The sequence below is a fragment of the Silene latifolia genome, chromosome 8 (assembly GCF_048544455.1).
Source record: "Silene latifolia isolate original U9 population chromosome 8, ASM4854445v1, whole genome shotgun sequence".
NCBI classification, from domain to species: domain Eukaryota; kingdom Viridiplantae; phylum Streptophyta; class Magnoliopsida; order Caryophyllales; family Caryophyllaceae; genus Silene; species Silene latifolia.
The window spans coordinates 87,562,560-87,576,057 of record NC_133533.1 but is presented as its reverse complement, the minus strand read 5'-3'; the positions used below and the strand labels follow the sequence as shown (position 1 = coordinate 87,576,057).

The window sequence follows — 13,498 nt, the reverse complement described above, 5'->3', positions numbered from 1 at the left end:
TTTGCATATTAGTTAACTCATAACTAGGCCTAACCTTCACAACTTTTACTCTTGTTTTGGGGCAATGAAAACTTGCCATGGTAAGTTTGATCTAAGTGCTTGCTCCATAAGGTAATATAGTGCCTTCTCTCATATGATCTTGCTTGATTAAAATCTTGAAATAAGGTGTTTACATTGCTTACATTCGTTTTAGGGCTTGTCATCATCAAAGGGGGAATTTGTTGGGTTCCTTTGATTGATGATAACATGCCCATTTGATGTGTGCTTTCTTAGTTTACCTTTTTAGGATTTATGGTTAAATCAAGCTTGGATTAAGAAGTGTTGAGTTGTTGATCATCCTATTGTATTGAGTCCTAGACGTCATCTAATGTACAAGTTAGAAAGTAAAGTATTTTAGAGTAATAGAAACAGTCAAGACCACTGTTACTTTCACAAGTAACAGCAGCCTGGACTGTTGCCTCAATTCGTAACACTTGAACACTTTCTTATCTTTCAAAAGCCATTTACGTGTCCTATATTTTGAAAGATAAATTTCAGATTTTTTAAAGGATTTGGCCTTCTAGAAAAAGTAGTTTGAATAATTATCATTTCAAAATATTTCCTCTTTGTGCAAATTTGACCCTTTGATCTTTCATAATACAAGAAATGCTTTTTGCCATTTTTGTGAAAACTTGTCATCATGTGACTTGTTTTCCCTTCTTTGTTTTCTGAAATTGTATGATCTCTTTTGGATAATTTCAAACACTCTTTCTCTCTTTTGCCTTTTGAATAAGAACCTTCTTTTTGGGCAAGTTTGGGAAGTTGTTGAGACTCATCACATGTGATGGTCTTTGACCCTCAAAACCCTAACAACTCCCTTGCTCATCCTCTCTATAAAAGGCGTGCCTCTTCCTCTCATTTCCTCAAGACTTTTTCTGAGATTTAATCTAAGTTTGCAAATTGTTTTTCAAAGCTTAAAAACCGAGTCTTTACTTTGCAAAGCTTTTAAAAGTCTTCAAGTGTTACAATCATGGCTACTGTTACTTTAACAAACTAGACTCTCTCACTTATGAATTGTTGATCTTGTAAAAGTTGTCCATCTCAATTCTTTCTAAGAATAAGATAGTGGAAACTTGATCCTTATAACATTCTAAGTTTGTGTGTAGAGTTTAGGACGGAGTAGTCTTCAACTCTTTGGCAACCGGAGTAGGTTGCGAGTTGGCTTGTTCTAGAACGGAGTAGTTCTTGAACTTGTGTCACAACCGGAGTAGGTTGTTGTCTTTTTATTGTACGGGTTTTTTAGTAGTCGGAGTAGATCACTAAAAGAAATCAATAAAAAGTAGATTGGACGTAGGTACTTGAGTTCTTGCCGAACCAATTCAAAAATCTCGTGTTTGATCTTCTTTGTTTTATTCCGCTGCTCTTCATTTTGTTTGCTTTGCTTTGCTTAACTTTCGAAGTAAGAGTTCCATATACTGTCACATTTGGTCTGCAGTCTGTACTCTATAAACTGAGACAAATAGCTACAGTCAGAACAGTTGTTACTTTCATTCTTAAGCAAACATTCATTTTAATACTCGTTTAATCTTGCAATATTATTCGAAGTATTCTCTCATCTCTTTTGTTCCTATAACTCACTTTAAATCAATAAAGTTGAAGTTAAAATTTTTAAATAGTACATAATCACCCCCTCCCCCTCTTAGATACTTGAATCCATAAACTCAACAGGATCTTATAAGTAAGTCCAATTTTGATTGTCGACATATAATCTATGATTATAAATGAGCTCATGGACTAAATGTCCAACTATTGACCTGAAGTCAATTGAAGTTATGAATATTGGAAAATAAAACTGTATAGTTTGCATTATCGAGTCATCATCTTGTGCATTTAGAGATTAAGTTCATCATTTGCATGTTAATTAGTTTTATTTTATATAAATTATTGCATTGTTATATAACTGTTTTTTAGAATTAGTTTTATATCATATGTATGAACATGTTTTATAATATTGTTTTAAATGGATAAATGTTTAAAAAAGGAGAAATGTTATCTTACGAGATACTCCAACGAGGATAACTCCCTATAGGTAAGGGTGAGCAAAATCGGATATCCGATACGGTTTTGGAAATCGTATCGGATATCCGGTTTTTTAAATCTCCTTTTTTAGTATCCTTATCCGATACGGTTTTTCCGTATAACCGGAAATCGTATATCCGGTTTTTCCGTATATCCGGAAACCGTTATCCGGTATCCGATATTCAGCCTCACTTATGTAATTTAATATTTTTTTTCTTTTCTAAGTGTGGTTGTTGGTTTTTTTCATAACTAAAGTGTTTTAAAAAGTTATAAGGGTAAATAACTTATAAAGTTTAATACTAATAAGGTTTAAACACCAACATATTGTATATTTGTGATTCTTGTATATATTTTAATATTTTATTCTAGAAAAAAGGCAACCGTATCGGATACCGTATATCCGGTTTTATATTTTGCCGATCCTTATCCGATACGGTTTTTAAAGAACCGTATCGGATATACGGAAATTCGTATCGGATATCCGGAAATCCGTATAATTAAATCCGTATAGCGTATCGGATACGTATAATAAAACCGTATCGTATAATTTTGCTCAGCCCTACCTATAAGAGTCTCTTGAGTTTTGGGAACTCATGATTATATATGAACCTCTACGACACGATTGAAATGTTATCGTGATTATTTCCAAAATGGAATATTTAAATTCATGTAGAGTTTACTTGAAGGAAATTATTATTGTCTCAACCTGAAGTTTGAGCATATGAGAATAATGATTTAAATGAGCTTCATGCTAAACATCAAAACATGTGAAATTAGTTTCTGGTCCAGAAGTATCATAACGATTGAAAAATAATGTAGTCAAAGTCTACAATGAGAATGCCAATTCATACATATGTGGTTTAACAAATAAAAGCGCTCAAAAGTATTGGATGATTTATTCAATAATTATCGGATTGATTCTCCTTAAGATAAGGAATTAAGGAATGATGGCTACACTCTTTTTTCCTTCGACTGAGTTTTTTGTCCCAAAGGGTTTTTCCTAGCAAGGTTTTTTAACGAGGTAGCACAATAAGCGCATTGATACGCTATGATTATTAAGATGAGTTATTCTTAACATATAATGTTATGTCATCTATCAAGAAGTTCCCTATAACTATTGTGGAAATATTATTTGAAATGATGATCCAAGAGTCATCACAAATGACTACACCCAGATTGTGAGAATTAAAGAAATATGAAGATTGAAATTGTCAAGGATTTGAAGATATCAAGTTTATCAACTACGATGGATTTTATCCAACGATCGAGAAGTTACGTCAAAGCATGGTTCATTTAAAGATTTATCAAGTTATGTAACCATCAGGAGGAGTTGACACGCACTGTACTCTTTTTCCTTATCCATGGTTTTGTCCCACTGGTTTTCCATGGAAAGGTTTTAACGAGGCAACTATTATCACGTGTGTTTGAAAATTATTGTACTCTTTTCCTTTCTAGCATTTTCCCATAGGGTTTTTTAACGAGGCATGTTTTTCAGTGATGGACATCCAAAGGGGAGTGTTATGAAATATTATTGTTATATGGATGTCCATATCTTATAGGATTATAGAATATATTATCTTATGGAAACTCTACCATTGTATATTTGTATGTGTATATATACCCCTCATAATGGAATAAGAATATAGTTTTGTCTCTTTTATATTCTCTCTAACTTCTCTCTACAATTCTCTCCTCTTTATTTCACAACACTACTCAAGATCCTTTTTTCCATTGTTTCCTTATTCCGAAAAGAGGAAGAGAAATAAACAAAAACTAGGTTTATACCCGTGCAACAAAATTGCACGGTATTATATATTCAACAATTTAATCAAATGCATAAATGCCCGTTTGTTTAGAGGAAGGAAGACTACTGTACATGACATTGTTAGTAGGATTAAATTCCTAGTTTCTACTCGTCTTCTAATATGGACTCATCACAAGTGCTACTCGATTATAGTTGCTAGTCTATGAGATTTTTGTATAGTGGTTAGTCTTTGCAAAAACCCTTGTAATTTCTTTCTTAATTGAATGAAATGATAATCTTTTTGCAAAAAAAAAAAAAAAAAAAAAACAAAAAACAAAATTCCAAATAATTATAACTTAAAATACTAATATAGTTATAGTTATCGATTTTTTTTTTTTGAAAACTATCCCCTCCATATATAGTTATGTAAGAATAATTAATTATGCTTCAATATATACACTTTATAGTTGTACGTTAATCTTTTTATAATACATTAAGAAAACATAACATAATGTAAGGTATTTATTTAAAAAAAGTGGGAAATAGAGTAGAGTTAATTAAAGAAAGTGGGAGAGATAATGTGTATGAAGAACTTGTTGGGATCCACTAAAATAAAAGTTTTTCAAATCTTGAAAATTATTGACTAATAGGAATATAAGAAATAACTTGGCTTTTATACTATGTAGATGTTTTTTGTTTTATTATTTTATAGTGCTTCCTCTTCCTCTAAAATTAGAGCTGTTGGATCTGGATACGATCACCTTAAGCAATCCAAATGGCCAATTTAATGCCCATTTCGAAACTTGGAAATTGTAATGTATGACTCCCAATTCCTTTGTTGGTTCAACGTTTCAGTTTGGGACCGATTGGTGATCCCCCCTTTTCCCCCACCAATCGGTCATTTGTTCTGGGTGGCTGTGTAGGTGGTTTTGCATGTAAGGCGGTGGTCCTGGGAGGTTTCGATTGGTGAAATGGGTGTCCTTTGCTGGTTTTCTTGGTGGTCTGTTTTTTCTGTGTCGTTCATTTGCTGTGTCCGTCCTTTTCTTGGGCGGTGTGAGTTCTTGGGGTCGGTCGGGGCTCTTTTTGGTTGAGATGTGTTGGGTAGGGTGGAGTCGGAAGTGGCTATGTTCGTGGTTGGTACGGATGTGGTGGTTTCCACTTCTGTTTGATGGTTATTTCCTGTTTATCGTGTTTTCAAATAAGTCTAGCCGCATTTTCGAGGTTGATTAGGGTGTCATGTCCCTTCCTTGGGGTGTTGGTTATTGTTATCGTTGTCTCTCCATGGATGATTTGGGTGTCCTGTCCCTTTATCCTTGGGGAGCTTCTAGGTATAATAAATCGGTTTTATGAAGATCGGTGTCTGGTTCAGGTTGGATCTGTCAATAGATGGCGCTTTAAAGCAATTATGAACAGAAAACTGGTCGCAGGGAATCCTTTGATGTGGTTTGTGTACGTGCTGGGTTTGTTGATCCGTCGTTCGTGTGGCTGTAGAGTTCGTTTGCCTTGGTGTAGGAGCCCATGCTCCATCGGATGCAGCCTTTTGCCTGTCATCCACCATCTCTTTCTACGCTCTTGTGGCGTAAGTGCACCACGCCCTCGTCACTCCGCACCTCACATGCATCGGAGGCTTTCAGGAGATGTTAGCTACTCGCACAACGTCAATAAGGAGACTTGCGTCCACTTTTTCGTACTCCACCAACTTGATGTTTCTATCCGACATGGTCTTTTGCTAATTCTTAATATTTGTATCGTAGTGATGGTTACTTGCATGTGTAATATGGGCGTTGTTTGCCCGAACTTTATGTAGGTATACCTTTCTTTACTGCTGCCAAAAAAAAAAAAAAAAAAAAAAAAAAAAAAAAAAAAAAAACGATCTCTAACTAAGCTGGCTTAAATTGTAATACTAGAAATTGCAACTAAATCGCACTAAAATGAGCTGATTTAATTGACTTAAACTTGGAAAATACGTTTTGTAATAGCATTTTCAATCTTGAGGGGAAGCATCAGCAAATTATGTGTATACATTTTTCAGTCATGAAATTGAGCTATAGCCGTTGTACATCAGCACAAATTACAAAGTGTTTCATAGATAACAAATTGCACAAGTGAACACATTTTTGGACTCTTTTCTCTGATGCCTTTATTTTGTGTAGATAGTCACAATATCCTTCTGCATAACTTTACCAGCGACCTGTAAGCCTGTAACTGATATTTGCGGCGCCCTGGTGTCGGAAAAAAAAAACACTTTGTTCTACATAATTTCTCATGCAAAAAATATACTCGTAAATGCAAGTAATTTCGATAGATTAAAAGAATAAAGAATAGGCATTTGTTAATTTCGAAATGGAAAGATAACAGTAAACTTTAGTCTGACCTGACCTTGCTACCCTAAAAAAGAAACAAAAATGTATAACCACTGTATTAACAAATACTCACTTCGACCCAATCATTTGTTTGTCTATGATTAAAATAACTCTTAAAAAAAATAAAAAAGGCAAACAAATGATTGTGACAAAAGCGTAATATTTTACCAATAAAGTCGACAATGGGTAAGACAGTAATATATAGGTTTGAGGTTTCAAGAAACCACTAAAGACAGTAAATTAAAGGCCCTGTCACGGCGTCATCTGTGTGAGCTTATAAGATACTGTAAAAAATGAATACATAAAATTTCCATTTTTCATAATCTTATAAGCACATTTTTCTACGATAAATTACACGTTAAACCGAAAAAAAAAAAAAAAACTACCATGGTTAGAGTCACTTACTCCAACCATAAGCACAATGCTGTAAATCTTCAGCACTGGCTACAGCATTGAATTCGGATGTGTGATTTGGTCAAAAAAATTATGGTACAAAAAGGGGCATTTATATATAGAAAGAGAGATTATACAAAGTGAGTCGTCGCAAGATGGCAATTTTAATAATGTTGCCTTTTGAAATTCAACCTACCATGAGCCTTTCCCATGGGTGTTGATGACGATGAAGAGGATAATGTGGAACGGTCGAACTCTTCTTTATCCTCTGTAAATGCCTTCGTCAAAGCATCTTGGAGTTCATCGTATCTTCTTTTTTTCCTTATTCGTTCCTCTGGAGTATCATTACTCAGGTACGCTAGTTGTGATAAATCTTCAGCGTCCATAATCTTATTAAGTACATCAGAACACCGTGGGAAGTAGCGCTTTCCAAGCTCAACTGTAAGCGTAGTAATTAAGGTAAAAATTTATAATCCGGCTGCAGTTGTGTGCTGCGTGGAATGCTAAATAATGTGATGCATACAACACAGCCTCACAAAATAAACCCGATTCTAAAAGAGCAACATGAAGTGGACCCAAATTGAAATTGGACCAATCCGAAAGTAACCCAACTTGAAAGTTGAAACGCCTCGTAAATGACTAAAATGCATGTTTATCTACCTAGATGCATAACAATTGATTCAATAATAACCCGACTTGAACCCAAAATGAACCTTTAACAGTTCACCCTAAACAGACCCCTCCCCAAACCCAAACTCGGGTGACCAATTTGCTAGGTACATACAGCCAGTTCACCAAAAAAGATAAAAGAGTTTCCGATAACATAATGACTAAAGGTTTACATCATAATCATCTAGAGAAGTGAAATGGTCGTCTTTAGACAGCAAAATCAAATGCAAACGAAGATATTTAAGATTAAGAACAAGAAAAGCAACTTTGTGGAACATTATTTAATATATAGGTCCACAAAACATGCAATTATCAAACTAGTGCAATCAAGACACGGCAAAATAAACGAGAAGTGTGAAGAAATTGACAACAACAAAAAGTTAACACTCTTGCTTACCAGTTTTAGAAAGGGCTTTCATTCGATGCATATGCTCCTCCTTTAATATAAATGCAGCTTCATTCAAATCCACTGAATTCTTTCGTGCTTCAGCTATGTTTTTCGACAATGTAAATTCCGAAGTCCCATCTACTTGAGCAATATCCATTGCGACTTTTGCTTCCATTGGAAAAAGTAATTTCGCAAGTGCAACTGCCAGATAAATAAAGAATTAAATGTGCTATAATGCTAGTAATAGCTCAAACAAATATGAAGCATCGTCGACATATAAATTAGGAGGTGGAAACACCAACATAAGTGACAGGAAATGTGAATAGCGATTAGTAGAAAAAATAAATTCAAATCAAGGTTCAACATAGAGATTGGTTGAGCAATCAGTATTTCAACCCCCTTCATAATTTTTAGATCCTTTGATGTCTTTCAAAGAATAACCCTTATTTTTCCCTATTTTGTAATAAAATGACAACGGTACTAATAACTGATTGTAAAGTTATTAACCTATTAACAGTGGTGGAGCGAGGGGCGCTAGCAGAGCAGAGGTGCTTGCGCCCGCTGAAAAATGAAAAGTTCGAAAATTTTAGTTAAATTTTTGAAATTGTTTAGAGTTTCCCTTATATCATTACTCGTTAACCCCCGCTGTAATTTTCCGCCCCCTCTAACCGTAAATCCTGGCTCCGTCACTGCTTATTAATGTTGAAGGAGTTTGGCAACCTTATAGCCCCATAGTCCCCATGTGAATTTTCCAACACAAAAATCCTACCCAAACACATGAGGAAGCCTCAACATTGAGGCACCACATCCATCTTTTCTTTTTCTTTTTCTCTATTAAGTTAATCGGGGACCTTTTTACACATGATCTTTTGTGTAATGTTTAGGAGGAACAGTGTAAGAATTGAAGCAATAATCGAAACCACCTAAAATTAGGTAAACAAAATATCTGTAACTAGATATAAATGGCAAAAGGTTTTATCAAATTAGGCAGATAAAAAAGAAGAGCATAGACTCTCACATTTATGACATGTTTGCTACGCCATTAGATGTCACTCACCTATGAGAAGGGCAAAGATGCTAAAAAAATACACCTAAAAAGTAATGCGTACTAATATGAAATATTCACCGAAGATGTCTTAGCCTAGTGGTTAAGATGGAGGTATGGTGGAATCCTCCCACCCCTATATCTCGTAATGCTCTTGTGGCTCATTTGACACCAAAAATATCCAAAGAGAAGTGAGAACTAACAGCACCAGCACTCAGAAGCTAGCAGGAGGCAAGTTACGCATATTTTGGAGGAACTATTCCTCTGCTCTACAGATGGTGTAATGATTTATACACAACCAATAGTACCCCTTTTTTGATTTTAAAGAGAGCAACGAAATAAAGGCTAGATATAGGGGTAAAAGAAAGGCATAATAATAGAACTAGCAGAAAAAGAAAATTGCATACAAAACGCACACTTTAGGCCTCAGAGGTAGTTTCTTTGGTAGCTAAGACACTACCAACTATGCAAGATGAATTGGTTTCAAACGTAACTAACCTCTGTTTTCAAGATATAATAGCTTCATTCGTAAATCGTCTCCGGCCTCGGCGAGAAAAAGAGAACCGTCCCCCGGCAACGGGTCTCGTCTTTCAGCTTGTTCCAAAATCTCAATGCACATCTGATCTGTCGGCGAATCTTTGCCTTCTTCTATAGTTTTAAAGAAATCTGCAGTTTTTGTCAGTCTCTTGGCTATCTGTAGTGCTTTTCGACCATCTAATGTGAGCTCCGTAGGATGAGCTCCCTTGGTTAATAGAGCCACAATAATCTTAGGGTCTTTCCTCATTGCAGCAATATGTAGTACAGTGTATCCTCTTTGATTTCTGAGATTAACATCGGCAAGGCCAAGTTCAAGAAGCTCTGTGATGGTCTTGGCATCACAATGCGCCACAGCAAAGTGAAGAGCAAACGCGTCATCTAGAGTAGTATGACCCTCCTTTAGTAACATTCTCAATAATTCAACATCATCTGATTCAAGAGCTCTGTGTATTCTCTTCACATGCTTATTCGGGCCCTCCACATAATCGGGCCCGGTCAAACCAAACTCCTTGCGGACATCAATTATTTGTTTCACAATATGGTGCGGCAAGGATTTCTCAAGTGTAGTTACATCAACTTCTGGCCTCACAATTATGTTAATACACCTTCCAAGCAATTTTTCACAAGCATTTCCGCAAATATCAGCAACAGATGTCACTACCAAGAGATCATCTAATGCAACCTTGTCAAGAATCTCCAACAATTGCCTCTGCAAACACATACAAATGTCAGAAAACTGTCTTAAGGATAGCCTAAACTATCCACTTACGAAATTAAAGCCGAAATGAACGGCAAAACTCTAGCTCGGTCTTCAGGAATTAGTATTCTAGTATTTTAATGGCCAAATAATAGTCAATCAAGTGTTTCAAGAACAGACAAATTGGAGAAAAGTATAACCTCATCATCAATGCCATGAAATTTGTAAGCATCACAAAAAGCCTTCTAAAACAACTACAAGCAAGTATAACTAAACCACCTCACAGTATAATTCCGCTATTAGTAGGATCTTGAATACTGAGCAAACAAATACTGCCTTAGCTTCTAACAAACATACAAAGCTTCATGTAAAGACGCAAGTAGGATATCAATAATTGATTTTTTTCAAGGATAAGCTAATTCCCTTCTCAAATTCAGCTTGAGATTTATCTTAAAGCAATACTCCGTAATTTCTTCATCAGTAAGAAAGCGGTGAAGGGAAAGCAGGATGACAAGAGGCACAGAAAAAATCTAACTGATAGCGCCACTTCAAAAAAAAGAAAAAAGCCAAAAAAAGGAGAGGCATTATAATCTATTTTCTCCAACTTTATGTTTTAGAAGAACGAAGCAGGTGCCTACCTTAATGCTCCTTCTGCCTTAAAACACTTAAAAAGTGAATCTACACTTATGAATGACGGACCCATCCAACGCAACACATGGAAGACAACGAGAAAAAAATCCTTCAAATCTGTACTGCTTCAATATCAAAAATCATGCGTACTGAAGTTCGAGTAATTGTTTGTATGACCTCACATCCAATTTCTTTTACCACCACTACGTACGGAGGTATCAAGTCTGATCAATTGTCAGTTGTCACAGTTCACATACACTGACAAAATTCCCATCTTTTAACTTCATTTCCGTATCAATAGCCAACTACTGAATCAAACAAAGCCACTTCTCACAATTCATTCACACTGAAAATGACGAAGATTGCAACTTTCATATTGAGCTGATTTCACTTGCCAATGAGTCAAATGTTCAAAATAACTATTCACAACTCATTCTCTCGACAAGTCGAAAATTTCCACCATTCAACTTGAAACCACTTGAGTAACCAACCAACTAAACCATTGCTCACAATATTACGGAAACTCAAGTTTTTAACTCGAGCTCATTTTACTAACCAACAATTCAATTGAAAAAAAAAATAGTAAAACAAACATTTCAGTAATTAAATACACACCAAGCACATTCCACTAAGCAACAAGAAACCAATTGATCAACAAAACTAACTCTAAACTTGTCAGAAGAATCAAACAAAAATAGCACCCCCCAACATTATTACCCCCTTTCTAAATTTAGTAAGTAAAAAGTGTCAACATCCAATAGATTATTAACTCAACAGATAAAGTTGGTAATTCATTACTTTTCCTTAATTCGTCCCAAAATGGTAAAGGGGACAATTAATACTTCCTACATCCCATTGATTTGGTTAATATTTTATTCTATTTTTATCGAAGGTAAATAAATGATTGAGAACAAAGGTAGTAACTAAAATAAAAGCAATAATTATAATTAAAGTACCTGATAAAGAGCAACGAGTTCGGCAATCTGAAAGGTATGGGACAAGTACAAAACCTCAACAAGAAAATCAACAGCAGGACGACAAGCGAGATGAGAACAATGATCATCAACACAAACACAAACACCTTTCGGCAAAGCCATAACTTGACCCGAATACAAATACGCTAAAACCGATACAATCGAATCAAACCCAACCTCATACTCTTTACACAACTCCTGTAGCTCAAGCTTAACGATTCTACTCTTCGGCTTAGGCTTAGCCGTCTCTCGCTCTTTGCTTTTCGTAGCGAAAAGCGATTTAAAGAAAGGAGAGCGGGCGGCGAGGATACAGCGGTGGAGAGGGAGGGTTCGGTTGGAACGAGAACATGAGACGGAAGCGTCGGCGTAAGAGGATGAGAAGGAGAATTCGGGTGTGGTGGTGGCGGTGGTGGTGGTGGTGGTGAAGAGGGTGGAGAGGTTATCGGAGAGACGGCGGAGAGCGGAGGTATCAGGTGTGGTGGTGAGGTCGGTGGTGGTGGTGGTTGTAGCGGTGGAGAGGGTGCTGCTGTTGTTGCTGTGGTCGTCGGAGAACGCGGGAGGCGTGTCGATGAGCATTTCGGTGGTTGTTTTTATTAAGGGTTGACGGACTTGACTTTGTGAAGGAGGAAAAGGGGTGATGATGAGTGTGGACGGAGTGTTGTGTTGTTTTGTGTTGTTTATTGTTGGGGAAATGAGGAATGCAATATCTAGGAAAGTATACTTCCGAACTTTAAGGGTGTGTTTTTTTATAAATAATAGAGTCCACTAAAGAGCAGGGAAGCTTAGATTTTCTTGTACTTAAATGGGTGGATTAAAGGGAAGCAAAAGTGGAAGGCTGAATTGCAGTATCACTTATATTAGTTGTATTTGTTGTAGATTGTAATAGTAAAGGGGACTGACTACCAAGATAATTTATTCTATCCAAAAACAATTGCCTTTGGGATGTGAAAAAACAAAAAATCGACAATTCGTTTTAAATTTAAGACGGATATGTGTCAAAACAAGAATTTATGAGTAATACTGGATTTAGAAGAGCTAAGTTGACTTGGTAATGTTGATCTGGAATTTTGGATTAAATTTGACCTGAAATTTACATTACCTGACTTATCCTGATTTTGGTTGACGAGTTATTTGGACCTAACTCGTCCCGGGCTTTGTTAGACAAGTGTAACTGATTTGCGTTGAAAGTGATATGGTACGAAATAACTGAAATAATCCAAATGAACTCAAGTAAATGTGAAATCATGCTTATTAATAAAGAGAATCATGCTTATTAATAAAGAGTATTGTCCACCACAAGGTCCACAAACTAAAACATTAAGTCATTAACTATCATATAATAACTAATTTTTGAGTGCGCCTTTTTAGTCTAATTTTGTGGATAAGAACCTTTTTCCCAATAATCTTCAAGGTAAGTGACCACTCGATTGTACCATAAATAACGCGATAGCATGTTAGCATCACAACTAAAACAGTCCGAAATTGAGATCACCCGGCCCAATTCTATTGAATTCGAATTTGTTAATGAGCAACACTCATATAAAATTGATCCCTCGGGAAAAAAATACTCAAATATAAAAACACATAGCTCGCAAGTTTAAAGTACGACTTTACAAATGACGGATACTTAGGGTGGTCAAACGTGCGGATCGGGCTAAACCGGGGGCGGGCCAAGCTTAGCTAAGTGGACCCAGAACCGCCCGAGCGGGGCCTGGTGGGAGTGGACCCCCTAAACAGGCTTGGGGCAGGTTTGGGTCCGGGCAGAGGACGAACCGAGCTTGGTGGGAGTGGACCTAGAATCGGCCCGGAGTAGGGGGCGGGTCGAGTCAGGCTGAACAAGTGTCCGACGAGAGCCGGGTCAAAACTAACCTGTGAGACGGGCTGGATGTGAGTTAGTCGGGTCGTCCCGCATGTTTGATCAGCCCTAGTACTAGATACTAAAGTCATGAGACCCCACTAATTTTTTATTTTTTTTGGATAATTAAAGCTCACATTTAAAA

At 36.3% G+C, this 13,498-nt stretch overlaps 1 protein-coding gene across 1 annotated transcript; it reads right to left on the bottom strand.

The window, feature by feature from the left end:
- Positions 1 to 6,449: 6,449 nt before the first annotated feature.
- Positions 6,450 to 12,156, bottom strand: LOC141597052 (BTB/POZ domain and ankyrin repeat-containing protein NPR1-like). The gene is made up of 4 exons (XM_074417372.1): positions 11,481 to 12,156; positions 9,159 to 9,906; positions 7,625 to 7,816; positions 6,450 to 6,997 (listed from the first exon to the last, which is right to left on the bottom strand). The coding sequence occupies exons 1-4, from the start codon at positions 12,072 to 12,074 to the stop codon at positions 6,723 to 6,725; spliced, it is 1,809 nt and encodes a 602-aa protein (XP_074273473.1). The 5' UTR covers positions 12,075 to 12,156; the 3' UTR covers positions 6,450 to 6,722.
- Between the last annotated feature and the right edge of the window lie 1,342 nt (positions 12,157 to 13,498).